At 36.8% G+C, this 26253-nt stretch overlaps 1 protein-coding gene across 23 annotated transcripts in view; it reads right to left on the bottom strand.

The window, feature by feature from the left end:
- ADGRL3 (adhesion G protein-coupled receptor L3) overlaps positions 1–26253 on the bottom strand; it is an 873224-nt gene that overhangs the window by 143925 nt on the left and 703046 nt on the right. For 18 of the 23 annotated variants that reach the window (XM_055297496.2, XM_055297483.2, XM_055297478.2 and 15 more), the window contains 2 exons: positions 19642–19827; positions 16590–16628 (listed from right to left, as the gene is read on the bottom strand). In XM_055297496.2, coding sequence (XP_055153471.1) covers positions 16590–16628; positions 19642–19827 — 225 coding nt within the window. The remainder of the gene's footprint in view (positions 1–16589; positions 16629–19641; positions 19828–26253) is intronic. The other 5 variants (XM_055297489.2, XM_055297484.2, XM_055297485.2 and 2 more) reach the window with 1 other exon arrangement.

Raw genomic sequence — 26253 nt, forward strand, 5'->3', positions numbered from 1 at the left:
TCAAAGAGGTTGCAAACTATGTTAAGGTATTTACAATTCTTCCTAAAGATGACAAATAGTCACTGAAAAAAAATGTAAGGTAATAGAGCAATATACAGTAACAGTTAATATTTGTGGAGTGTATTCTAGACCTTGATATGAATGCTTTACGTGCATTAACTCCTTTAATTTTCACAATAACCCAGTGAGGTAGAATTTATTATTATCTTCATCTTACAGTGAGAATATTGAGACCCAGAGAAGTTAAGTAACTTGCTAAAGGCTAATTAGCTAACAGAGTAGAACCAGGACTCAAATCCATGAATTCTGGTTCTGGAGAAAAAGAAAAGCAGAGACTATTCCAAAGATATTTTAAATGATTTGCTGATTAGTTAACACCAGTTGATGAGGAAAAGAAAGAAGTGCAACGCACAGAATTCGGGGTACTCAAGGAGGTAGCACTCACTTCAAATGGGAACTTTGTTTTTCAAAAGGTAAAGGTAGTGGGTATAAAAGTAGATGTGTGGGTGGAGAGTATGAGTAACACAGTAAATTCAAGTTGCCTACTTTGAATGCAATATACAGTCGTGCACTGAATAACGATGTGTTGCTCAACCATGGACCATGTATACCATGCTGGTCCCATAAGATTAAAATGGAGCTGCTCTATACAGGTGTACTAGCTTTTATCTTTTATATCATATTTTTACTGTATCTTTTCTATGTTTAGATAAACAAATACCCTTTGTTATAATTGTCTACAGTACTCAGTACAGTAACATGCTGTACAGGTTTGTTGCCTAAGGGGCAGTAGGCTATACCATGTAGGGTAGGTGTGTAATATGCTGTCCCATTTAGGTTTTTGTAAGTATACCCTATGATGTTTGCATGACAACAAAATGAAGCATTTCTCTGAATGTATCCTCACTGGTAATGCATGACTGTAATTGAATGGCATCAATTCAGATGGCCTGAAGCTTATATATCTGATATTCACATATAGTTCATGAGATAGTTTGGATATTTTTTCTTCTGAATCTCATGTTGAATTGTAATCCTCAATGTTGGAGGTGGGGCCTGGTGGGAGATGTTTGGGTCATGGGGCAGAGCCGTCATGGTTTGGTACTGCCCTCACTATAGTGAGTGAGTTCTTGCGAGATCTGGTTGTTTAAAAGTGTGTGACACCTACCCCACTCTCTCTGTCTTGCTCCTGCTTTTGCAATGTGATATGCCAGCTCCTGCTTTGCCTTCTTCCATGAGTAAAATCTCTCAGAGCCCTCCCCAGAAGCTAAGCAGATGCCAGTGCCATGCTTGTACAGCCTGCAGAATCATAAGCAAATTAAACCTCTTTTCTTTATAAATTACCCAGGCTCAGGTATTCCTTTACAGCAGCACAAAAACAGCCTAATACAAGCACACATCATAAATTTAAGTAGGCTTATTAAAGCCATTGCTATGTCTGAAATTACCCAGAAAAACTGAGTAGAGGAAGAATTGATGGTACAGAAACACTAACAAAATAGAGGGGCAAATGAAGTAAGAATAGTTGACAATGAAGATGAAAGAGTAAGCAGTCAGAGAGTGCAGTATCACAGATGGAAAGCGAGTTTTCCTTAGTTTCGAAAATAATCATGAAAGTATCCAAAAATTCTTCTTCAGGAACTAGAAATAATAACGATTTTTGTTCTGGGTAACAGAGTGATTGTAAAACCAAAAAGAAAACCACAGAGATACTGCTTTTGAGGGGCAATCAGTACAATTGTATATCATTACTTCAAAGCAGGACATTTATTCATTTAATTAATATTCCTTGAGCACTTAACTTATGCCAACACTGTTCTAGACTCTTGAGATATATCTTAACAAAGCAGAGAAAAAATGATCTTAGAACTGAACATTCTGTCAAGGGAAGCAAATAATAAACCATATACTGTTAGAAGGTACAATGTACAGTGTGAAATAAAAGAAAATAGACAGGATGGGGGATTTAGAATCAGGGATGGTGTTGGGATAGAGGGAGGCTTTCAAATAGAATGGTACAGATGGGCATCACTGAAAAGGTAACAATTCAAAAAAGACAAAGGAATCGAGAAGGCCATGAGGCATCTGGAAGAGAAGCATTCCAATCAGAGGGAACAACCAGAATAAAAGCCTTCAAATGGAACTTTTGAAGGTTTGCATGGTCCAAAACCTTAAAATGCCATGTGTTTGGAGTAAAGTGAAAGAAAACAGTAGAGGTGGGAGGTGGGGCTCAACCACTTCAATTGAGATGCTGAAGAATGGTTTGCAAGTGAAGATTGGGAATTCAGTTACAGATATGGAACGTTTGAGGTGTTTATTAAACAACAAATTGAAGATATTGAGAAATTGGCTGGAAAATTAATTCTGGAGTTCAGGAGAATGGTCTGTGCCATTGATAATATTTGTAGGTCATAGGCATATAGGCGGTATTTAAATCAATGAGATCACCAAGGGTGTGAATGTACAAAGTGTAGACAAGAGGACTAACTATTGTGCTAGGGGGCACTCCAAGCTTAAGGGTTTGAGGAGAAGAGGAGGAACCAACGAAGGAGACTGGAAAGAAGTGTCAATTAGGTAGGAGAAAAATCAAGTGAGTTGTCCTGAAGAGAATATATCAAGGAAGAGGGGGTGATCAGCTGTGTTAGATGTTTCTAATTGATCCAGTAAGCTATGGATTGACTACCGACCATCATTTTAGCAGCATTTAGAAGTCATTAATGACCTCAACAAGGGCAGTTTCGGTGGTGTAGTGGGGGCACAAGCCTCAGGAGGTGAATTTAAGGGAGAATGAGAGGAGAGGGATTGGCAACGGCAAATGTTGAAAAGTGTTGTCAGAATTTCTGCTGCAGTGGACATACTAGTAGGCAACTGGAAATTTGAGCCTGGAGCTTCAATTAAACAGTAAATATTTGGAGACCACTTAATATGTGCTAAGCACAATTTAAAAGGTCCTGAAGATGTAGAAATAAAAGTGGCACTGTTCCTTCCCAAGCAGCTTAGTGATAGAGGAATGAAGAGATATTAAAATACAGCTTGATAATTGCTGTAATAGAGGAAAACTGAGAGTGTTACAAGTTTGCTTAAGAGGTCATTTATTCAGACTAAGTGGGACAAAGAATGCTTCTTTAGAGTAATTGACATATGAAGTGGGTGTTGACTTCATATGTCAAAGTTACTGGAATGAAGAGAAGGAGAAAGGAGAACAAATCTAGAATTAATCCAAGTAGAAGGAACTGTGACTATAAAGGTACAGAGACACGAACTGAAAGTATTTAAATCTCCCGGCAGTGTAGGATCTGAGGAGGAGCCAGTTCAAGGTGTGAGAAATTAGCAACAAGAGTCTGATACTCAAGCACTGTGGTTCAAAAAGGGATTTTTTTCTATAAGGGAAAAAGAGAGTAAGGGACAGGCTGAGTAGGGTCAAGTCATGATCAGATTTGCATTTTTAAAACATTACTCAGACAGTAGGTGGAATGGATTAACAGAAGAATTTGGCAATGTGTAAAGCAGTTGATTAATTTTTTTTTTTTTTTTTGAAAATCATCTACACAAAGATAATAGCTGAAGTTATAACAATCAGTATCAGAGGAAAACAAAGTTTGTAGCCAAAGTCGTTTTGCAAAAAATATGTCATGACCCTGGTCAAAGGTTTTTTTTTTTTTTTTTTTTTTTTTTGAGACGGAGTCTCGCTCTGTCGCCCAGGCTGGAGTGCAGTGGCGCGATCTCGGCTCACTGCAAGCTCCGCCTCCCAGGTTCACGCCATTCTCCTGCCTCAGCCTCTCCGAGTAGCTGGGACTACAGGCGCCCGCCACCACGCCCGGCTAATTTTTTTGTATTTTTAGTAGAGATGGGGTATCACCGTGGTCTCGATCTGCTAACCTCGTGATCTGCCCGCTTCGGCCTCCCAAAGTGCTGGGATTACAAGCGTGAGCCACCGCGCCCAGCCGGTCAAAGGTTTTTAATAGCACTCAGACTCTTGAGTTTTTTCCATAGCCTTCTCCCTCAACCCACTGCTTCAGGCATATTTGTCTTCTTTCTATTCCCTGAACTCTCCAACCACTTGTCACTTGACCATCTCGGCCTTGGGTGACCTTTGATCTTGGAATGCTCTTCTCCAGGTAGTCACATTGCTGAATTGCCTATCACATCCTTAGAAAGTCTTCCCTGATCCACACGAAATGAAGTAATCAAAAGGTCATATTTACTCATATGGGTCGTATTTACTCATATGACTGTGTTTTAATTCTTTGAATAGCATTTCTGCAATCTTATTTTATTACTTTGATTGATTGACTTATTTACTGGCTATTTTCCTCCGTAACTCCAGCTGGCTGAACTCGGGTTTCAGCCCTATGAGACAGAAACTCAGTCTTCACCCCTGAATCCCTGCACCTGAAACAATGTCTGAATGAGCTCAAAAAATATTGCCTGAATAAATCTATGCTTTTCTTAAAGTATATGTGTTTACTATTTTTTAATTAAAAAATGTATTTTTCAGACTTTGCAAAGGACATACTTGTTGGAAAGTCTGAAAAACTGCCACAGCCTAGCAGAGCGAATTAAATGTAATATGATATCCTGGATAGGCTCCTAAAACAGAAAAAGGACATAGATAATAAATTTAAAAATCTGAATAAACTGTGGACTTCAGTTAATGATAATATATTAACATTGGTTCATTAATTATTATAAATAAGATGTTAACAATAGAGGAAGCTGTTCATGTCAATGGGAGATATATGGGAACTTTCTATAAGACTTGATCAATTTTTCTACAAATCTAAAACTGTTTCAAAAAATAATATCTATTTTTTGAAGTTTTAAACAGACATATTTATAAAGTTTTAAATTACAGAAGTATATATGGTAAAAGCTGAAATTCCATTTACAGAATACCGTAAAACTCCACACAAAAAGAATCACTTTTGACAGTTTATTGTGGGTCTCTCTAGACCTGCAAATGTTTACACATTTATAAGAGCAAACTCAGTTTGTACAATAAGGCTGTTATCTGTTGTTTTTGGCTTGCTTGTTTATTTTCACTTGAAAATATATCACACCTATCTTTCTAAGTCAATATAAGTTCTACCTCACTGTTTCTGTGGCTAGGAAGTATTCCATTATTTAGTTTAGTAGTTTAGTCAACCGATTTCCTACTGATGAAGAGGTAAGTTGTTCTGTTGATACAAACACTACCCAAATCTAGCTTGTGATCCTGTCTACACATTTACTCTTTTCCATGGCGGAATGCTACCCTATTGTGTGGGTCAGCCACAAGTCACCCCCAAAGTCTTTTCTCTAGGCAAGGAGAACAACACTGTTTTGTGATTGTAGGACAAGATTTATAAAGAAACAGTATAAAAATATAGATGTGAGTAAAAATAGTCTTCTCTGGTAAGATATTTAAAAAGCTAACAGGCTGGGCGCGGTGGCTCACACCTGTAATCCCAGCACTTTGGGAGGCCGAGGCAGACAGATCACAAGGTCAGGAGATGGAGGCCATCCTGGCCAACATAGTGAAACCCCGTCTGTACTAAAAATACAAAAATTAGCTGGGCGTGGTGGCACATGCCTGTAATCCCAGCTATTTGGGAGGCTGAGGCAGGAGAATCGCTTGAACCCGGGAGGCAGAGGTTGCAGTGAGCCGAGATCGTGCCACTGTACTCCAGCCTGGGTGACAGAGCGAGACTCCATCTCAAAAAAAAAAAAAAAAGCTAACAGTGATCATGCTTTGGAAAAAGACTGCTGAAAGATCGTGGAGAGAAATGAGAGGCAGGTTGAACTACGCAACCGCAATGGAGCGCCACTGAAATAGACAGCAATGTCAGTGGCATGCCCTGGAGTTAGCAATGCAGAGGTTCTAGTGGGAGGGAGAAATAGCTATTATTCTATCTTTTGACTTTTATACCATGTGTCTATATTAGCTATTCAAAAAATTACTTAAAAGGTAGAAAAATGCAATCTGAGAAGTTTCAAATAGCTTTTAAAAGTTTTTTTAGACAAAATGATTAATCTCAAACTATGACTAACAGAACAAGCAGAAGAACATTTTTATCTATATCTAGGGTTCAAAAGTTACTCTCGTATTGTCATAAATCTATGGTAGTTTATTACATTAAAACTGAATAAGATTTCACCATGTTATTTTTTTTTTTCATTTATTTTATTTTATTTTTTTTTTGAGACGGAGTCTCGCTGTGTCTCCCAGGCTGGAGTGCAGTGGCGCGATCTCGGCTCACTGTAAGCTCCGCCTCCCGGGTTCACGCTATTCTCCTGCCTCAGCCTCTCCGAGTAGCTGGGACTACAGGCGCCCGCCACCACGCCCGGCTAATTTTTTGTATTTTTTTAGTAGAGACGGGGTTTCACTGTGGTCTCGATCTCCTGACCTCGTGATCCGCCCGCCTCGGCCTCCCAAAGTGCTGGGATTACAAGCGTGAGCCACCGCGCCCGGCTTCACCGTGTTATTAAATAAGAAAAAGAAAAAGCATTTTCGTTGCATCTGAGGCTGCTAATTGCCTAATATCCCTCTTGTGTTAGACACAGAATCATTGGACACTACGCCCAGCTGCAAAGCTGCACCTACTAATGAAGTATTTAACCATGCAAATAGGGTAGCCCATAAGATATAATAAGTAATAGTTTGGAGAGACTCCTGGAAAGTACTAAAAGGGACAAATCCTTCCGATACTTATCCTTTTCCTTCTTCCTTTTAGAAGATTAGCATGACATGATGATTGGAACCTAAGTACATCTTGTCATCTTGGGGATGGAAACCCATGTGCTAAAGATAATGGAGCAAAAAACCAGATGCAGCCTTGGTCTCTGATGATTTCATGCAGTTTCCAAGCTAATCTTGGACTGCCTCATCTGCATTTTTCATGTGCAAGAATAAAGCCCCGGTTTGTTTAAGCTACCATAGCTGCACAAGATTCACATATTAGATAAAGGAAAACATAAAAATTGTAACTCTGGAAACAGTCCTAAAAAATCATTTGTTTGGATCCATGCTCTCAGACAACTACTTGACTGTAAATTGCACTTTAAAATTTCCATTGCCTTTCTGACCTGTACCAAAAAAGTTAATGATAGTTTCAGAAAGTAGGATCTTAAATCTGTAATGCTGTTTTTAATATCCTTTTCCTTCTGGTTAGCTATGTAATCATCAAGCTATTAAAGAAATAGAAAAGTAAATTGATGTGTATTCTCTTGCATTTGCATAGAAATAATATCTATTTATATTCTATGTATTTCAAACTTTTCTAAAGGTAAACTTATGTTCAGAAAGCATTGATGCATAGAATGGATTTAAGTAAACAGTTTTACAATTACATAATAGCCCAGGCTTTGATCAGAAAATTAAATAAGAGAAGAGAATACAAGTTGGTGCAAAGGAGAGAGAAAATATTTTTGTTTTAGATGAAAACATTTTATTTAAAAACAGAAAGACACTTTTTTCACACCCTCATTAGAATTACTTTCTGAAGCATTCACAAAACATGTATATACAAACAGCAGCTGGAAGATTTGTTTATTTACAGGAAATGTGCAAAATGGAGGAGGCAGAAATGGCTTTCTAAAGCAGTCATTTCTATCTAACCTGACACATTCGCCAGGGGAATTGTAAGAGATTCCCAGAATGATGTTCTTTCAACGTCAGTGCAGAATCTCCATCATCAACATCTGTCATTGTCCTTTGGAGGTTTTTAAATCATTAGATTTACAACTTGACTTGTTCACATTCTTCAATAATACCTGTATGAATTACTCTGCTTACATTACATATGATTTTACTCTTCTGATTCAATGATTGCTTTGTATGTAGTAGCGTTTAATGTCTACAACTTATAGAAAGGAATTCTTACAACCATTCTTTATCTGAAAAAAACTACAGTATCTGGTTTTGTAGATAGAAGTCACTTTCTTTGATCTCAATGTCTTTTAACAATAGGTTTAAGGCACCAGAAACATGCAGGGTGCAGATTTATATTTTCTCTCTTACTGACATAAATCAAGTGCAGATTTATCAAGCTGTGAAATATATTAAGTTCACAGGGTTTTAACAAAGGGTTACCAAACCACAAGAACCTGCTGTGATTCAAACTACTTTCAGATGTCCTTTTAATTATATTAAATGAAAGTTTGAGTTGGCTTTGATGCTTATGGGCAAACATCGAAATCTCTTCAAAGAGCTGCTAAAAGTACTCCCTGTTGCTGCAGTTAATATACTACATTGTATGCACACTGCTAGCCAATTTATTCTAGCCACTTTAACAAGGACATCCAGCCTGACAGGCCACACAGAATAGTATCACAAGTCAAGCAATGCACAAATCATTAGAGGACTCTGAAAGTTGTTTGACATGCACCACAGAGCTCTTTGTCACACAGCCAATTAAGTGACCAAACAAGGAACTTGAAAATACTCATTAATTTCTTCCTAGCAGTATAAATGGAGCTTAGAATCCTTCTTGTCTTATGCACCAAAGACACGCAAGTAAAACTGGCATAATTCAATTTGCACTTTGTCAAAGGTGCAAGTAGCAATTTTGATTCACAGAAAGTGTGCATTAATAATACAAAAAAATTGAAAAGAATGGGCAAACATGTTTAGATATTGCATGTAATAATGTAGAAATGTGGGCTTTGGAATTTTTTTAATTATCAAAAGTTGACATTACTTTTATCTTTGAAAAGCTGTATCAGCATTTCTGAGCAGATTCTGCAGTGCTTCACATCATCTCATCCTCTGCAATAACTTCAGTTGATTTCCAGGATACCATGCTCTCCTGGTGCTCCTCATTCCTTAAGGCTGTTTTTTAGTCTCTATTGCTGGCTTCTCTGCATTTCCCCAACCTCTTCATATTACAGTGTCCTGGGGCTCAGTTCTAGATTCTTTTCTTTTCTCTCTTTACAATCATCCCCTTGATGAATTCATCTAGAGCATTGATTTCAAATGCCACTCTAAGTAAAACACTACCAAATAATTATTTCTAGGCTAATCTCACAATTGAATACCATGCTTGTATATTTCACGACAAATTTAACATCTATTTGCATGTCTAATAAGAATCTCAAACTTAAGATGTGCCATAGTGGAGTTCTATTCCTGCCCCTCCCAAATTGGTTGCAGATAAACCATCTCAACAAACCGCGACTTCATCCTTCCAATTGCTTAGGCAAAAAGCATTCTGTCATTTCAACTCCTCTTTTTCTCTGAAAACTCTATACAATCTCTTAGCAAATCTTATTTCATTTTTTTAAAAAATTCTGAATCCGAATAATTACCTCAGTATCCCGCACTAATATGGTAATCCAAGTGTCTGTCATTACTGAAATGGTAACCCAGCTTCTGCTGTTACTTTACTTGCTGTTGGCTACTGTCCACTTGTAACACACATCAGATAGTTATCCCTCCTCAGAAACCTGCAGTGGTTTGTTTACGAGGCTTTTCTGAATAAAAGCTGAAGTCCTTACAATGATCTATCGGAATCTGGGCCTTGAACTACCACAGACTCACACCCTGTGATCCTCTTTTTCACTCTGTTCCAGTTGCACTAGCCTCCTTCATCACCAATGGGAATATTTCCATTTCAGGAACTTTCTGTTCTATCTGCTAAAATGCTCCCTCCTGCATATTAGCATAGTTGACTCCTTTATCTCCTGAGTTTTGCTCAGATATCACCTCGGTAATTCATTTCCTGCTTTCTTGCTTTATTTTACTCTGTAGCATTTATCATCATCTGGCATACCATATATTTTACATATTCAGTGTATTGTTTATATTCTTTCACTAGGATTTTCACCTTAGAAGAGAGTGCAGGGATTTTTGCCTATTATGTGTACTGCTATACTGCTAGAGCTGATAAGATTATACTGGGCACATGTGCTTAACTAGTAATTCTTAAATATTTTTGTTGTTCACTATGTGATGGTTTTCCATTACTAGGATATAGTATTATATCATAGTATACATAAAAAATATATTATAGTAACAAGTCTTCTATACCCTATATACCTATATAGTATATATATATATAGTATACCATAGAATACTATAATAATACTCTTTAAGCATTAAAAAAAATCACATAGACTACCTGCCTTTCAAAAATAAAAGAAGAAAAACCACGTGTGTGTGTGCCTTTTTGTTTTTAAATTCACACCTACTTAACATTTTTTTTTTTTCTGATCAGTTCTCAACCGAGCTATGCAAGTGACCACAACAGATTCTACACAATGACTCAAAGGAATCACATCAGTACCTAGATGAACTTATATTTTCCATTAAGCATGGTCGACTGCAGACTCTCTAGCGAGTACATACTGCCTCTGAGATTTGGTGGGCAAAAGAAACTATTGATAAAAATGAAAATATTTTTAAAAACTAGGAAAATGTCCTGTCTTAGTAGTAAAAAATAAACACCAGTAATTCTTTTTTTTTTTTTTTTTTTTTGAGACGGAGTCTCGCTCTGTCGCTCAGGCTGGAGTGCAGTGGCGCAATCTCGGCTCACTGCAAGCTCCTCGTCCCAGGTTCACGCCATTCTCCTGCCTCAGCCTCTCCGAGTAGCTGGGACTACAGGCACCCGCCACCACGCCCAGCTAATTTTTTTGTATTTTTAGTAGAGACGGGGTTTCACCGTGGTCTCGATCTCCTGACCTCGTGATCCGCCCGCCTCGGCCTCCCAAAGTGCTGGGATTACAAGCGTGAGCCACCGCGCCCGGCCTAAACACCAGTAATTCTTAATAGTTCCTGCTAAAGAGGAGAATAATGCTAACAAATATTACTATTTAAAAGATGACAATTTGAGGTTGAAAGATAAGAAAAAAATGCAAATCTGAGTTCTGATTACATTTATAAAACACAAAGACAGTTGTTCGTAAGCTCTTGGAGGTCATACTCTACTCCCATATTCTCATGAAAACCATGGACCTCTCTCTGAAACCACATGATTTGTACTGGTTCATGAATTATATTTTTAAACTTTCCTCTGCCCCCCATCCCATGACTAGAGTCAAGAACTTCTGCAATTCACAAATACTAGCATGGCCATAATAAGAAAGACAGAAAATAACACGTGTTTGTGAGGTTGTGGAGCAACTGGAATCGTCATATATTGCTGGTGGAAGATGGTGCTATCTCTGGAAAACAGATAGTTCCTCCTTTAACACAGCTACTGTATCTTTCTGCTGGTTTTTTATTCTCTTAAGATGGTAACTTTTTCATCAGAGTCTCCTCAGAAAGTAAAAAGACCGCAAAGCAAATTATATTTGGATATGACCTTAATATGGCAGCACAAAATAATTATCACATACCATTTTACCTCTGTCTCAAAACTCAAAAAAGAGATTGAAAAAAATTGTTGTACTGCATTGCATCCCTGAAATACAGTGCAAAAAATCAACAAACATAAACCTAATGATATGTCTTGCCTCCTATCATCAAAAGATGAGGTCAGTCTTGCTAATAACAGTATCTCAGAGATTACGAGCACATGCGTCTGAATTAGAAAGACTTAACTTTGAATTTAAAGCACCCTCGATTATTATTGTGTGATCTTGTGAAAGTCATTTAACCCTCCCTGGGTCTCCATTTTTTCATCCGTTAAGTTAAAAATCACAATAATTATATCATACGGTGGTTGTGAATATTAAATAAGAATGTATTCTAATTGCTCTGCACAATAATGGCACATAATTAACGCCTGATAAATAAATTTATTTTTATTTTTATTTATTTTTTTTTTTGGAGATGGAGTCTCACTCTATCGCCCAGGCTGGAGTGCAGTGGCACGATCTCAGCTCACTGCAACCTCCACCTCCCAGGTTCAAGCAATTCTCCTGCCTCAGCCTCCCGAGTAGCTGGGATTACAGGCATATACCAGCACGCCCAGCTAATTTTTGTATTTTTAGTAAAGACAAGGTTTCACCATGTTGGCCAGGCTGGTCTCAAACTCTCAAACTCCTGGTCTTAAGTGATCTGCCCACCTTGGCCTTCCAAAGTGCTGGGTTTCCAGGAAATTAATTTATTCTTAATAACAAATCTTTGTTACTGTTGTCATGGTGCTGAAGCAGCACAGGACACATGTCAGGAGAGAAGCAATGGTACCATCAGTGCTACTTGTGTGGCCTTGGGCCAGTACACTATCTCATCTTTATCTATAAGGCCCCTTCTGGTAATATTAAATCATGGCAACTGTTTAATATGCATGTATAACACAAGCCTTACTTGTTTTCTCTGGTATAAAACTGAAAACTCTCTATTTTTTTTTTTTAAGAGACATGGGTCTCACCATGTTCCCCAGGCTATGTTCGAACTCCTGGGCTCAAAAATCCTTCTGCCTTAGCTTCTCAAGTAGCTGGGGCTCTGTAGGCCCATGTCATTGTGTCTAAGATATGGAAGTAATATGTTTTACTATGACACATATCAATTTATATCTTGTGATACACAACATGAATCTAAAATTACAATTAAAATTAAAATATGTATATTAAACTCATTTTTTTTTGTTAAAATTCTTGGGATGCAAACATAATGGCTTTTAGGAGATTCACCTATTATTTAAAATATCACACCAGCCACTTTTAATTGTACAACTATAGGTCAGTTATCTTTTTTTTTTTTTTTTTTTTTATGAGATGGAGTCTTGCTCTGTCGCCCAGGCTGGAGTGCAGTGGCGCGATCTCGGCTCACTGCAAGCTCCGCCTCCCGGGTTCACGCCATTCTCCGGCCTCAGCCTCTCCGAGTAGCTGGGACTACAGGCGCCCGCCACCACGCCCGGCTAATTTTTTGTATTTTCTTTTAGTAGAGACGGGGTTTCACCGTGGTCTCGATCTCCTGACCTCGTGATCCGCCCGCCTCGGCCTCCCAAAGTGCTGGGATTACAAGCGTGAGCCACCGCGCCCGGCCAACAGGTCAGTTATCATAGTTGACAACTGATAGTTAAAATTTCACTGTGCTTTCATTTGTGTTTGAGATAAACAAAAGGTTAAAAGTAAGAAGACACAAAAGATAACTCTGGATAATTCATAAAATAGACACTGAACTTCTAAGTAATTGAAATCTAAGTGGATTTACACAGCCAAAATCAGCCCTAAAAGATTCATCACTTGTGCCTATGAAAAGGCTATATTTTTTTAAAAAAATTGATGATGACTTAGAAATCATCTTATTTCAGATTTAATGCCTAAAGCACTTCAAGCATATTTCACGCCTATTTCACAGATAGCTCTGAATGTACTCTGAACATAGAAACAACAGGAAACATAAAACAAGTATTTAAAACGCAAATAGACTAAAGTTTAAAGGATTATTCACTCTGGAAGTTCATGGAATAATTTACATTAAGAGGAAGAGAGGTAGTGCAATGTATTAGAGAGCAGAGCATTTCTGATTCACCAATATTCTGTTTGTATTTGGTCTCATCAGATGTTTACTCAATAGCTGAAACATTTATTTATAGTCAGTCAGTTATAACCCAGGACATCAACCACTGAATAAACTGCTATTAATTTTCCACCAGAGATTCATGTATGAATGACCATGCATTTCATAGGTTTAAATACCAAAAGACTAATTATCCCAAAGGCCCCATTAAAAGGATAGCATTGATTGCAATCAAAAAGAATCCTAACATTGCTCAGCTCAAAAATGATCTTCAGCTTTTGATGATAAAGGATATTTTGATTTCTCTACCTATTGCACTCAGAGGATAGGTCATATATAGATATATATATATATATATTTATATATACAGATATATATATATATGTACATGTATATAAACACACCTATATATACCTCCCAAAGCAATTTTTCCCCAAAACCTTAGAAAAATAAACCTGAACAGTTTCTTATACACAAAGATTCATTATTTTATAAAATAAAATGCAACTTAAAAGTTTATCTTCCTAATCTCTCAATGTTGAAATTCTCTTTTTCCTTTTAAATAATATTTTCACAAAATGCCCTTATTAGCCTTATTCTAATGGCTTCACTTCACATTCAGAATGAAATGCGCAAGAATAAAATAATTTTTTTCACTCTGGTTTTTAAGTTTCTAATTGCTCATTCTGCAAAACAATAATAAGAAGTAATAAGAATTGATGAGACTCAGGACATGTGACTCCAAAATATGGCACGCTGGCATTTGAGAAAACAGCAAAGCAGGAAGGTAACTCTCATCTTTACCCTGCCTTTTTCTCCTGATGCAAACCAAACAACTGAGCAAGAATTTTCTAACCTTCCCCTGAATCAGATCATAATATTCTCCTTAGAGAATATCCAATTCTCAATTCTATACTACCCAGAAGGATAGTGGAATGTGAATATTCAGATCATTGGAAAGGCATAAACGAACAAATTGATTTTTAGCATTTACATCAACCTAACTCATATCTCCCTATACCTGCAAGGAAGGATCCCGACACAGAGATGCCCAGAAGAATCTGAACAAATACCTTGCTAAGTTCCCCCGCCACGTATTACCATTAGATAATTCCCCCTTTGTCCAGTTGCACTTTCCCATGACTGTCTACTCTTTATCAAACCTACACATAAAAAATACAAGTTTTTCTGTTTCTTGGGGTCATTCCCAAATGCTGTTATCTCACATAAAACTTATATAAAATAAATTTGTATGCTTGTCTCTTGTTAACCTGTCTTTTGTTATAGGGGCCTCAGTCATGAACCTAGCTATAGATCAGGAAAAGAAATCTTTCCTTCTCTACGGAAACCATGCATAATCATAATAGACACATTTGGCCAACTACAAATTTAGCCGACTTATAGAGAACATTTGTAATATGTCCTTGTGTTGCTCAGGAGACTTGGAAGACACCAAATCCAATCAAAGTGATCAGTATACATTTCCAGAACGAGAGTATATCCAAAGAAAGCTGAATCTACTCAACTGCATTTTCATTCCTCTGAAGTGTTAGTGTACTAACATTTATCAATCAATATTTTCTCCTAGATAGTAAAATCCTAGACAGGGACTGTATTATATTTGCTTTGTTCACTAATATTTGTTGAGGATATGAAGATATTCATGTATAGAATTTACAAATGGGATAGCTTCAAGAAAAAGAATTTGCCAGCCAGAATTAAGCAAATGATTATAGCTGGCACACAGAGATATTTCCATTCATTAAAAAGTCTACTGTATTGTGGCCGGGCGCGGTGGCTCAAGCCTGTAATCTCAGCACTTTGGGAGGCCGAGGTGGGCGGATCATGAGGTCAGGAGTTCGAGACCATCCTGGCCAACATAGTGAAACCCTGTCTCTACTAAAAATACAAAAAAATTAGCCGGGCGTGGTGGCAGGCTCCTGTAGTCCCAGCTACTCGGGAGGCTGAGGCAGGAGAATGGCGTGAACCCGGGAGGCGGAGCTTGCAGTGAGCTGAGATGGTGCCACTGCACTCCAGCCTGGGGGACAGAGCCAGACTCTGTCTCAAAAAAAAAAAAAAAAAAGTCTACTGTATTGTGCTTTCATAATCTGACTAAGTTTGCCCCAAGGCTATCCAGTTCCTTTTGCTATGATTTTATGCTCACTAAGTCACTTTCTAATTACAAATCCAATTCTCAATTCTGTACTACCCAGGATAGCGGATGTGAATATTCAGATCATTGGAAAGGCATAAATAAACAAATCGATTTTTACTATTTATATCAACCTAACTTAAGAGTTTTGGTTAAAAAAAGTAAACACCTTGATATTATGTTCACCTGCAAATTAACTGATAAAGTTTTGTTTTTAAACTGCCAATCTCATACCCATAAATTTGGTTCTTGAGGGTATCTCTTTATAAATGCAGATGGACTTTCTCTTTAAAAATGCTGTGAAATGTATACGTGTACAATAAAGTTTACAGCCAAACATTTTCATATTTCTTCCTGCATTCTTTGTTTCTTTCCTTCATTTCTTATAAAAGAAAACAAAACAAAAAACTAGAGAGTTTGCTTCTGAGGTTGTTCTCTGTCATACAAAATCCATAAACATAGCTATGGTTTATTGCTTATAAATTACAACATGCTTACAAATTAGAACATGTCAGCCGAAACAAAGTACATTTACACTGGGATTACAGTTTTTGCAATAAGTAAGAGAGTAAGATAGTCACAATCGTGCCTTGAGCCGATAAACAGCTCTACTGAGGAACAGAAGCATGATATTCCAAGTATCCTGGATTACTTGTTGTCTTGTAAGACTCATTTAGTTTCATTTCTGAATGACTTGCTACTCAAATAGTGGCTGACCCAATGAAAAAGTGAAATGTTTTCAAACCCACCTCTATGAAAAAAATAGGGATTTTATAGATAGGGATTTTATAGATTATACCCAACTCACCTCTTAGTGATGATGAAAAAGTTCACACCTCAAGTTGCACCTCCTTCTTAGTCTGTGTTCCTCTTGTTTGACAGAGCACTGGCACTGCCAACACTTTCATGCTTTCTGTTCCCACCCTTCTCCCCCTCCATGAAATTCCTTTATTTCAGTAAGGTTCATTATCATTTTTCTATCAGGTGTCCATTCATGCCATCACAACAGAGACATTCAACAACTTAACACATTTATAAAAACGCAGAAAGTACCTGGACATAGGCTCTGCAAGAGCGCTCTCTTTTCTGAAGCTGAATCCATTAAGACAGCAGATTAAACACAGAATAGAAAAAACAAGTTAGTGACAGAAGAAAACAAGAAAAATAAAAGAACACATCTACACAAAACACCTTATTTTGTCATTCACTACTTTTCAGAAGAAAATGAAAGCTAAGCAGCAGCAAAATGTAAGCAAGCAATGGCTTGAAAAATAGTAGCCAACATCCTTTCAGAACAACCTAAGTGAAAACTGTATGGTATAAAGTTGTTAATGATAGCAAGAAATCTTTGAATACATTTAGTAGAAATTAGTAAAAATCAATATACTTCACTCATTTGAAATGATTCATTTCACATTAGGTTAGTTATGAATTTATGGGTGACAAAGACATGAAGTTAAGGAAATTACGTCAAAAGTTTGGAACCCATTTTTCAAAGATAGATTATTTGTGGTTTACAGATAATATAAACGATTAATGTACACCACAAATCATATGTTCTTCATATATACAAAAACTTCTGTTTATCAGGAAAAAAGAAATGCCCATTCATTATGACTCTTTGATTCTAATGGGCACATACTAGAGATAACTAGCTACTGATTAAAACGATGTGATTATTCTGATTAATCACTGCTTTTATTTCTTGAAGAATTTATTTTGACAGTTTTGACCAAAAAACAAATGATAGAAACTTTGGTGGGATAAGAAGTATATTTCTGTTTGTTTGTTTGCATAGAGTGATGTCTTTCTGGGCAAAAGGATAGCAGCAACTCATGTTACATCCCAAACATTATTTCCTGGTGATAAAATGAATAATTAATAACAGTTCATCCACCATGTTTAAATAAATAAGCCAAAATTTTATAAATTCATTTGTGGGTTTTCCTCCTCTTTCCAAATTTTTTTTTTCCTCAGTAGCCTTGATTGTTGAAGGAGAAAATTACCCAGTTTTAAGAAGCAGTTACCCAGATGCCTTTTGTGTGGCTTATACTCTCCCAATTCTAATTCATGCATTCTTCAATGAGCATAGAGCAGTTACTCCTCTAAAGAATTAAGTAAGGAATGAGTGCAAGTAAATTGCCAGGGCTGTCACTTGGATCACTGACTTGTATCGTGGTTTGCAGGACTCTAAGCCCTCCAGAATTTCAATACAGAGCACGATTGATTTGTACTGAGTTGACTTTGCAAATCTGATGGGTTATAACTGCTTCAGGGAAAGTGGGAACCACAGGAAATGAGAGCAAGCCAGCAAGCATGTGAATAACCTTCGCCCTCCCATCTCCTTACCCCATCATGCAAATTAACATATGACAAATCACATTATATAAACAATTGAAAAGAGCCAAATGGGTAACAAAAGAAAGCATTAAAAAGCTTCACAAATGGAAATTTGCCCATTATTTAGTTATTTGATATTCAGAGTAGGCAAGCTGATTAGCTGTAGCCAGTTAGAATGTGACATTAATTGCCAGCTTTACCTGATATTGTCAGACATCAACACCATTTTTAAATAAAGATACAAAGTACTGCTATAACAAGTCATGTTATGGATATGTAACATTAATAGAAATGACTACATCCGGTACATTATAACAATAGCTGGCAGCAATATTCATTAATAGCATCCTGCCAGTCTGGGCAACAACGCATTAAAATCACAGCACGCCCAGATTATATAGGTAGCTGTGGATTATATTCCATCAGGCAATTGGTAATGATTCTATCAAGGGCATTAAGTGACACAAATAACTCCTTTATGCACAGAATGAAAAAATAATAATAATAATTTATATCTAATAATAAAACTGTACCTGTTTTCTACAGATAAAATTGCAGGAAAAAAAAAAAAAAAACTGTTTGCCAGATAAAATACCTAGCTTTTCTGTGTTGAATAATCATTATTTAGAAAATTTCTTTCCTTTCGACGAGTGAAATTCTTACCCTAGTAAGACACAGAAGAACTAACCATATTAAAAGACTACTTTGCAGAGTCATTTTTCATTCTAAAGGAGACTGTTCTTTTAGTGAATTCCATACAGGAATATTAGTCTGGCAATGTCAAATTCTTGTTTATTCAAGGCCCTAAAATTCAGTTTCAATCGTTGAACATCTCTACTACACAAATGTCAGTCAGGGAACACGTGCCATTTGAAGGTAGCTATGCTAATATGTTTTACCATGGGGTTAATTCACCATGTGATATTGTTACATAAATAAATTACATTATTTATAAATATATGAAATATATTTTATATGTTTATGTAACTAAATGCCTATTTCATTTATGTAAATATAAATGAAAATTCATAAAATGTATTTTCCCTGAAGTTAAAAAATAATTTCTTTTACTTACAAATTCAAATTTGCTGGAATATATTTAAGCTTTTAACATTTTAATGTTAGTGATACAAAATCTGAGTGATTTCAAAGTCAAAAGGAAGTAGAAATTAATTACTTGCCTTATGAGTTTTTTAAAAGTTTTATTAATTAGGGTAAATTATCTCAGTTTTTAAATCATCTATAATGGATGATAGAGATCCATCCAGCCTTCCACAAGAAGATCTATAATATCTTCTTGTTATTATGTTCTAAAGTTTTACTTATTGATTACACATTTGTTTTATTGTCAATTATCTTAACATAAAAGTTTGAAAGAAAAAAGAAATTGCATTTATCTACATTAACCCTGTCTGAATTTAGCATACCAGAATAACTGCCATGGAAAATAAAATTATAAATTCAAAATATACATATAGAGAGATTATCATATATCATTTCTTTAGATTAAGAACCACGCAGTTCTATTATTACAATGAAATAACAAGGAATTGAAAATAACTGTTGATTCTCTTTATAATGATCATATTCTACAGAAGGAGGAAAATTAAGCAGTGAAGTCTTTATGATTTTATTACAACTTTAAATATATATATGTATTTAAAGTATACATATATATTTAAAAAATATATATGTATATGTATATATACACACATACATATACAAACACACACACACACACACACACACATAATGGGGTCCTTACCTTGTTCAAACTCCGGGCAGCACTATCTTTTCCACCTGGGGTCAAGTTCCGAAGTTGTACATCTAGGAGGCCTACCAGCTGATCCATGGCCCGGACAGAGTAGGTGATGTCCCCAGCATTCAAGTGATTTCTTGTCTGTTCAGCCAGCTCTCTAGCAATGTTGGCAGCTGTTTCACCAGATTTCAACTATAATTTTTAAATGGAATACAAAGGAAAGAGATCTCACATAAATACTTTTATTGGTTTCTTTCAATGATCATGTTTGCATGTAATTGTAATCATCGATTCAAGAAATAGTTGTTGAACTTCATCTTCATCTGGAGTACACTCCCCAATTTTTCCTGCGAATTCATCTTTTCTTCAAAACTTGACTTTAAACTCATGTCTTCAGAAAGCTCCTGCTGAGGAAACTTTCTTTGAAAAATCATGCTTACCTTAATTATCTATTTGGGTGGTTAAGTCTAAGGTTTGCCCTATTATTTTCTCTGTGAGTTTCTAAAGTGGACTTAGTTGCGTGTGTGTTGTGAATCCCCAATCACATTGTAAGTTCTCGGAGGCAAGTACAAATTTTTCTTTGTGTCTAGTTTAGCACTTAGTTCACAGTGATTACTCATTAGCTGCTAAGCTCTGTGAAAATTGACAGAAGTAAAATCCGGGCTTTTCAAAGTGATTTTCATCTTCTTACTAGCCGTATAAGGAATTTTGCTCCCAGTATGCTGGGTAGCAAACTATTGCTTAGTTTCAAGTATTTTTTCTTCTCTGAAACTACATGCTGATTTTTCAAGTACATTCTACAAGAATATGTCAAATGGTCAAGACTCCAAAAATATTAAAACAGATAAAGACCTAATACCTCAGCATCACTAGAACAAATTTGATAGCCATGGGTAATTCGAAGATAGGAATATGTATTAATTGGTAAGAAAGTTATGAGAAACAAGAAAGAAGAAACAAGATTAAGTAAATAAGTATAATTTCCCAAGTTATAATCTTCTTTGTTTTAAAATTAATAAACTAAAACAGGATTATAGCACATTTACGCTAAATAAATAAAAAGTGTACAAAGTAAAAATAATGAACATCTCTATTTCACCTTTCTATATTCTCACTTTCCAGAGACTTTTTTTTTTTTTTTTTTTTTGATGCGTTGTTTTGCTCTTGTTGCCCAGGCTGGAGTTCAATGGTGTGATCTCGGCTCACTGCAACATCTGCCTCCTGAGTTCAAGCCTCCCGAGTAGCTGCCTCCTGCCCCCAGCCTCCCGAGTAGCTGGGATTACAGGTGCCCCCAACCATGCTCAGCTAATTTTTGTATTTTTAGTAGAGATGGGGTTTCACCATGTTGGCCAGCCTGGTCTTGAACTCCTGACCTTAGGCAATCTACCCGTCTCGGCCTCCCCAAGTGCTGGGATTACAGGCATGAGCCACCATGCCCGGCCTTTTTCTTTTCTTTTTTTCTTTTGTAAGACAGGGTCTCACTGTCACACAGGCTGAAGAAGTGCAGGGGCACAATCATAGCTCATCATAGTTCACTGTAACCTTGAATTCCTGGGCTCAAGGCATCCTCCCAGCTCATCCTCCAATGTAGCTGGGACTACAGGTGTGCACCCACTATGCCTGGCTAATTTTTTTTTTAATTTTGTAGAGATGGGGCTCCTGGTCTTATGCTATCCTTCCACTTTGGCCTCCCAAAAAACTGAGATTATAGTTGCGAGCCACCAGGAGTTTGTTCATCATTTGATATGTATCTTTTCAAACTTTAACCTGTCCTACTGTCAGAGGCCTTCCAACCAGAGTAACTCCATTTTGAGTGAGGGCTAGGAAAATAAGGTGGGGACTTGCTGACCTGCATTCTCAGAAAGTTAGGCATTCCTAGCTTCTAGATATTTATGGTTAAAGGAATAAATTAGTAATGTGCTGAACAGACCCAGGCTTGGGAAATATCCCGATATCTAGAGAACAAAGGCATTTCTAATTTTGCTTTAAAGATAATAATACCAATTTTTGCAAAATATAGCAATTAAGAAAATTAACGCTTTATTACAAACCCTTGGAGCACAGCACATCTCCCCAATATCTCTTTTTATCATATATATCTATATCATATATATGATATACCATATATATCTATATCATATATATGATATACCATATATATCTGTATCATATATATGATATACCATCTATATCTATATATATTATATATCCCCAATATCTCTTTTTATCATATATATATATACACACAAGCACTGGGCTGGGCACGGTGGCTCATGCCTGTAATCCCAGTACTTTGGGATGCTGAGGTGGGTGGATCATGAGGTCAGGGGTTCGAGGCCAGCTTGGCCAACATGGTGAAACCCTGTCTCTAGTGAAAATACAAACATTAGCCAGGCGTGGTGGAGCATGCCTGTAGTCCCAGCTACTTAGGAGACTGAGGCAGGAGAATTGCTTGAACCCAGGAGGTGGAGGTTGCTGTGAGCTGAGATTGCACCACTGCACTCCAGCCTGGGCAACAGAGCAAGACACTGTCTCAAAAACGAACTAACTAAATAAATAAATAGAAAAAATATATACAAGCATTTTACCTAGGGTGGATGCATTCCTCCTCTTACCTTTGGGAGCATCCTATACTGTCTATGGAATAGCTATCCTTTCACCACTGTACTTTCTTAATCAACTTGCTTTTGCTTTGCACTGAGGACTCACCCTAAATTCTTTCTTGGGCAAGATCCAAAAGCCCTCTCTTGGGGTCTGGATCCGAACCCCTTTCCTGTAACACCATTACTATTTAAATATATAATAGTGTCATTATGTACGAAATTATTTTCTTCCCCTTTCTAAAGGCAGTCTAACACAGAACATGGGAACATAAAGAGAAAGCTATTCTCTTTGTAAGCTGTTTGACTAACCGGTATTCAGAAAGCTCAAAGGGTTACAACTAAAACTCTTATTTAAATAGGTAGGTTATCAGTTATCATGATCTACTTGGGATGCTTTGTGTTTGTATCAGGATTGAATGTTAAAGAAACAATAAATTAATTAAACTGATTAAAACACCTAAATTATTTACAGTCATATTCTCATGTATGCAGGAAAGCCTAACTCAAAAAATATTAAAAAAAAGTTTAATATCTTAAGTGGTAGCAAGGGTTTGTTTCAAAGAATATCATCTCCATAAACTACTATTGGTAGTGTATAAATGTATTGCTCCTATTGGCATAAATTACCATTGTCTATTAAACTTTGACATGTGAAGACTGTGTAACTCAAAGTGTCAACCATAAGAAATAATCCCACAGATATACAAAGAGAAATGTTCAAGGATGTTGATTCCAGCTTGTTTATGATAAACAATAAAATGGATTATGACTATATAAAACTCTGCAGGCAGATTCATACCCTGGAATTTTTTTAATTAATTTTTTTTAAATTAAGACAGTCAAATTTGGCAGTGTGGGGGTTGAATGGCAAGTACACTGACACTAGTGTTAATAAATTTTGATAATCCATTACCATCTGATCAGCCCATACCATGAAATATTATCCAACTGTTTAAAATTATGAAGGCGATCAATAATGTTACGATTAATCTTCAGGATATATTGTTGAGTTTAAATAAATGCAGATATGAGAGCTATTTACATATATATGCTAATAAATATTTGCATGCTATTGAGAAATATAAACACACTACATAAGTAATTGTAAATATGCTACTTGTGAAAAAGATAATATATACAATATTTTTGTTTATTTATATATGTGAATTTCTATATATTTAAATATATAGAACAAAGCCTAAAAAGTGAGATTCAAAAGAGAAATCCTTATCTATAATGAAAAGAGAAATCCTTACCTATTATGTTAAAATTTTACATGAAAAATATGTTAAACAATTATTATATAATCAATACTTTCTAGAATTACTTTTTTTTTTTTTTTGAGACAGAGTCTTCCACTGTCTCTGAGGCTGGAGTGCAGTGGCATGATCTCGACTCACTGGAACCTCTGCCTCCCCAGTTCAAGCGATTCTCGTGCCTCGGTCTCCTGAGTAGCTGGGATTAAAGGTGCATGCCACCATGCCCAGCTAATTTTTGCATTTTCAGTAGAGATTAGGTTTTGCCATTTTGGCCAGGCTGGTCTGGAACTCCTAATCTCAAGCCATCTGTCCGCCTCGACCTCCCAAAGTGCTGAGATCACAGGCATGAGCCACTGCACCTGGCCCAACTTTCGAGAAATTCTTTTTTTTTTTTTTTTTTTTTTTTTTTTTATTATACTTTAGGGTTTTAGGGTACATGTGCACAATGTGCAGTTTTGTTACATATGTATCCATGTGCCATGTTGATTTCCTGCACCCATTAACTCGTCATTTAGCATTAGGTGTATCTCCTAATGCTGTCCCTCCCCCCTCCCCCCACCCCACAACAGTCCCCGGAGTGTGATGTTCCCCTTCCTGTGTCCATGAGTTCTCATTGTTCAATTCCCACCTATGAGTGAGAACATGCGGTGTTTGGTTTTTTGTCCTTGCGATAGTTTACTGAGAATGATGTTTTCCAGTTTCATCCATGTCCCTACAAAGGACACGAACTCATCATTTTTTATGGCTGCATAGTATTCCATGGTGTATATGTGCCACATTTTCTTAATCCAGTCTATCGTTGTTGGACATTTGGGTTGGTTCCAACTCTTTGCTATTGTGAATAGTGCCGCAATAAACATACGTGTGCATGTGTCTTTATAGCAGCATGATTTATAGTCCTTTGGGTATATACCCAGTAATGGGATGGCTGGGTCAAATGGTATTTCTAGTTCGAGATCCCTGAGGAATCGCCACACTGACTTCCACAATGGTTGAACTAGTTTACAGTCCCACCAACAGTGTAAAAGTGTTCCTATTTCTCCACATCCTCTCCAGCACCTGTTGTTTCCTGACTTTTTAATGATGGCCATTCTAACTGGTGTGAGATGGTATCTCACTGTGGTTTTGATTTGCATTTCTCTGATGGCCAGTGATGAGGAGCATTTCTTCATGTGTTTTTTGGCTGCATAAATGTCTTCTTTTGAGAAGTGTCTGTTCATGTCCTCTGCCCACTTTTTGATGGGGTTGTTTGTTTTTTTCTTGTAAATTTGTTTGAGTTCATTGTAGATTCTGGATATTAGCCCTTTGTCAGATAAGTAGGTTGCAAAAATTTTCTCCCATTGTGTAGGTTGCCTGTTCACTCTGATGATAGTTTCTTTTGCTGTGCAGAAGCTCTTTAGTTTAATGAGATCCCATAACATACGCAAATCAATAAATGTAATCCAGCATATAAACAGAACCAAAGACAAAAACCACATGATTATCTCAATAGATGCAGAAAAGGCCTTTGACAAAATTCAACAACCCTTCATGCTAAAAACTCTCAATAAATTAGGTATTGATGGGACGTATCTCAAAATAATAAGAGCTATCTACGACAAACCCACAGCCAATATCATACTGAATGGGCAAAAACTGGAAGCATTCCCTCTGAAAACTGGCACAAGACAGGGATGCCCTCTCTCACCGCTCCTATTCAACATAGTGCTGGAAGTTCTGGCCAGAGCAATCAGGCAGGAGAAGGAAATAAAGGGTATTCAATTAGGAAAAGAGGAAGTCAAATTGTCCCTGTTTGCAGATGACATGATTGTATATCTAGAAAACCCCATTGTCTCAGCCCAAAATCTCCTTAAGCTGATTAGCAACTTCAGCAAAGTCTCAGGATACAAAATTAATGTACAAAAATCACAAGCATTCTTGTACACCAATAACAGACAAACAGAGAGCCAAATCATGAGTGAACTCCCATTCACAATTGCTTCAAAGAGAATAAAATACCTAGGAATCCAACTTACAAGGGATGTGAAGGACCTCTTCAAGGAGAACTACAAACCACTGCTCAATGAAATAAAAGAGGATACAAACAAATGGAAGAACATTCCATGCTCATGGGTTGGAAGAATCAATATCGTGAAAATGGCCATACTGCCCAAGGTAATTTATAGATTCAATGCCATCCCCATCAAGCTACCAATGACTTTCTTCACAGAATTGGAAAAAACTACTTTAAAGTTCATATGGAACCAAAAAAGAGCCCGCATCGCCAAGTCAATCCTAAGCCAAAAGAACAAAGCTGGAGGCATCACGCTACCTGACTTTAAACTATACTACAAGGCTACAGTAACCAAAACAGCATGGTACTGGTACCACAACAGAGACATAGATCAATGGAACAGAACAGAGCCCTCAGAAATGATGCCGCATAGCTACAACTATCTGATCTTTGACAAACCTGACAAAAACAAGAAATGGGGAAAGGATTCCCTATTTAATAAATGGTGCTGGGAAAACTGGCTAGCCATATGTAGAAAGCTGCAACTGGATCCCTTCCTTACACCTTATACAAAAATTAATTCAAGATGGATTAAAGACTTATATGTTAGACCTAAAACCATTAAAATCCTACAAGAAAACCTAGGCAATACCATTCAGGACATAGGCGTGGGCAAGGACTTCATGTCTAAAACACCAAAAGCAATGGCAACAAAAGCCAAAATCGAGAAATTCTTAAAATAGAAAATATCAGGACTGAGTAA

Source organism: Symphalangus syndactylus, chromosome 10, assembly GCF_028878055.3.
Source record: "Symphalangus syndactylus isolate Jambi chromosome 10, NHGRI_mSymSyn1-v2.1_pri, whole genome shotgun sequence".
Classification (NCBI taxonomy): domain Eukaryota; kingdom Metazoa; phylum Chordata; class Mammalia; order Primates; family Hylobatidae; genus Symphalangus; species Symphalangus syndactylus.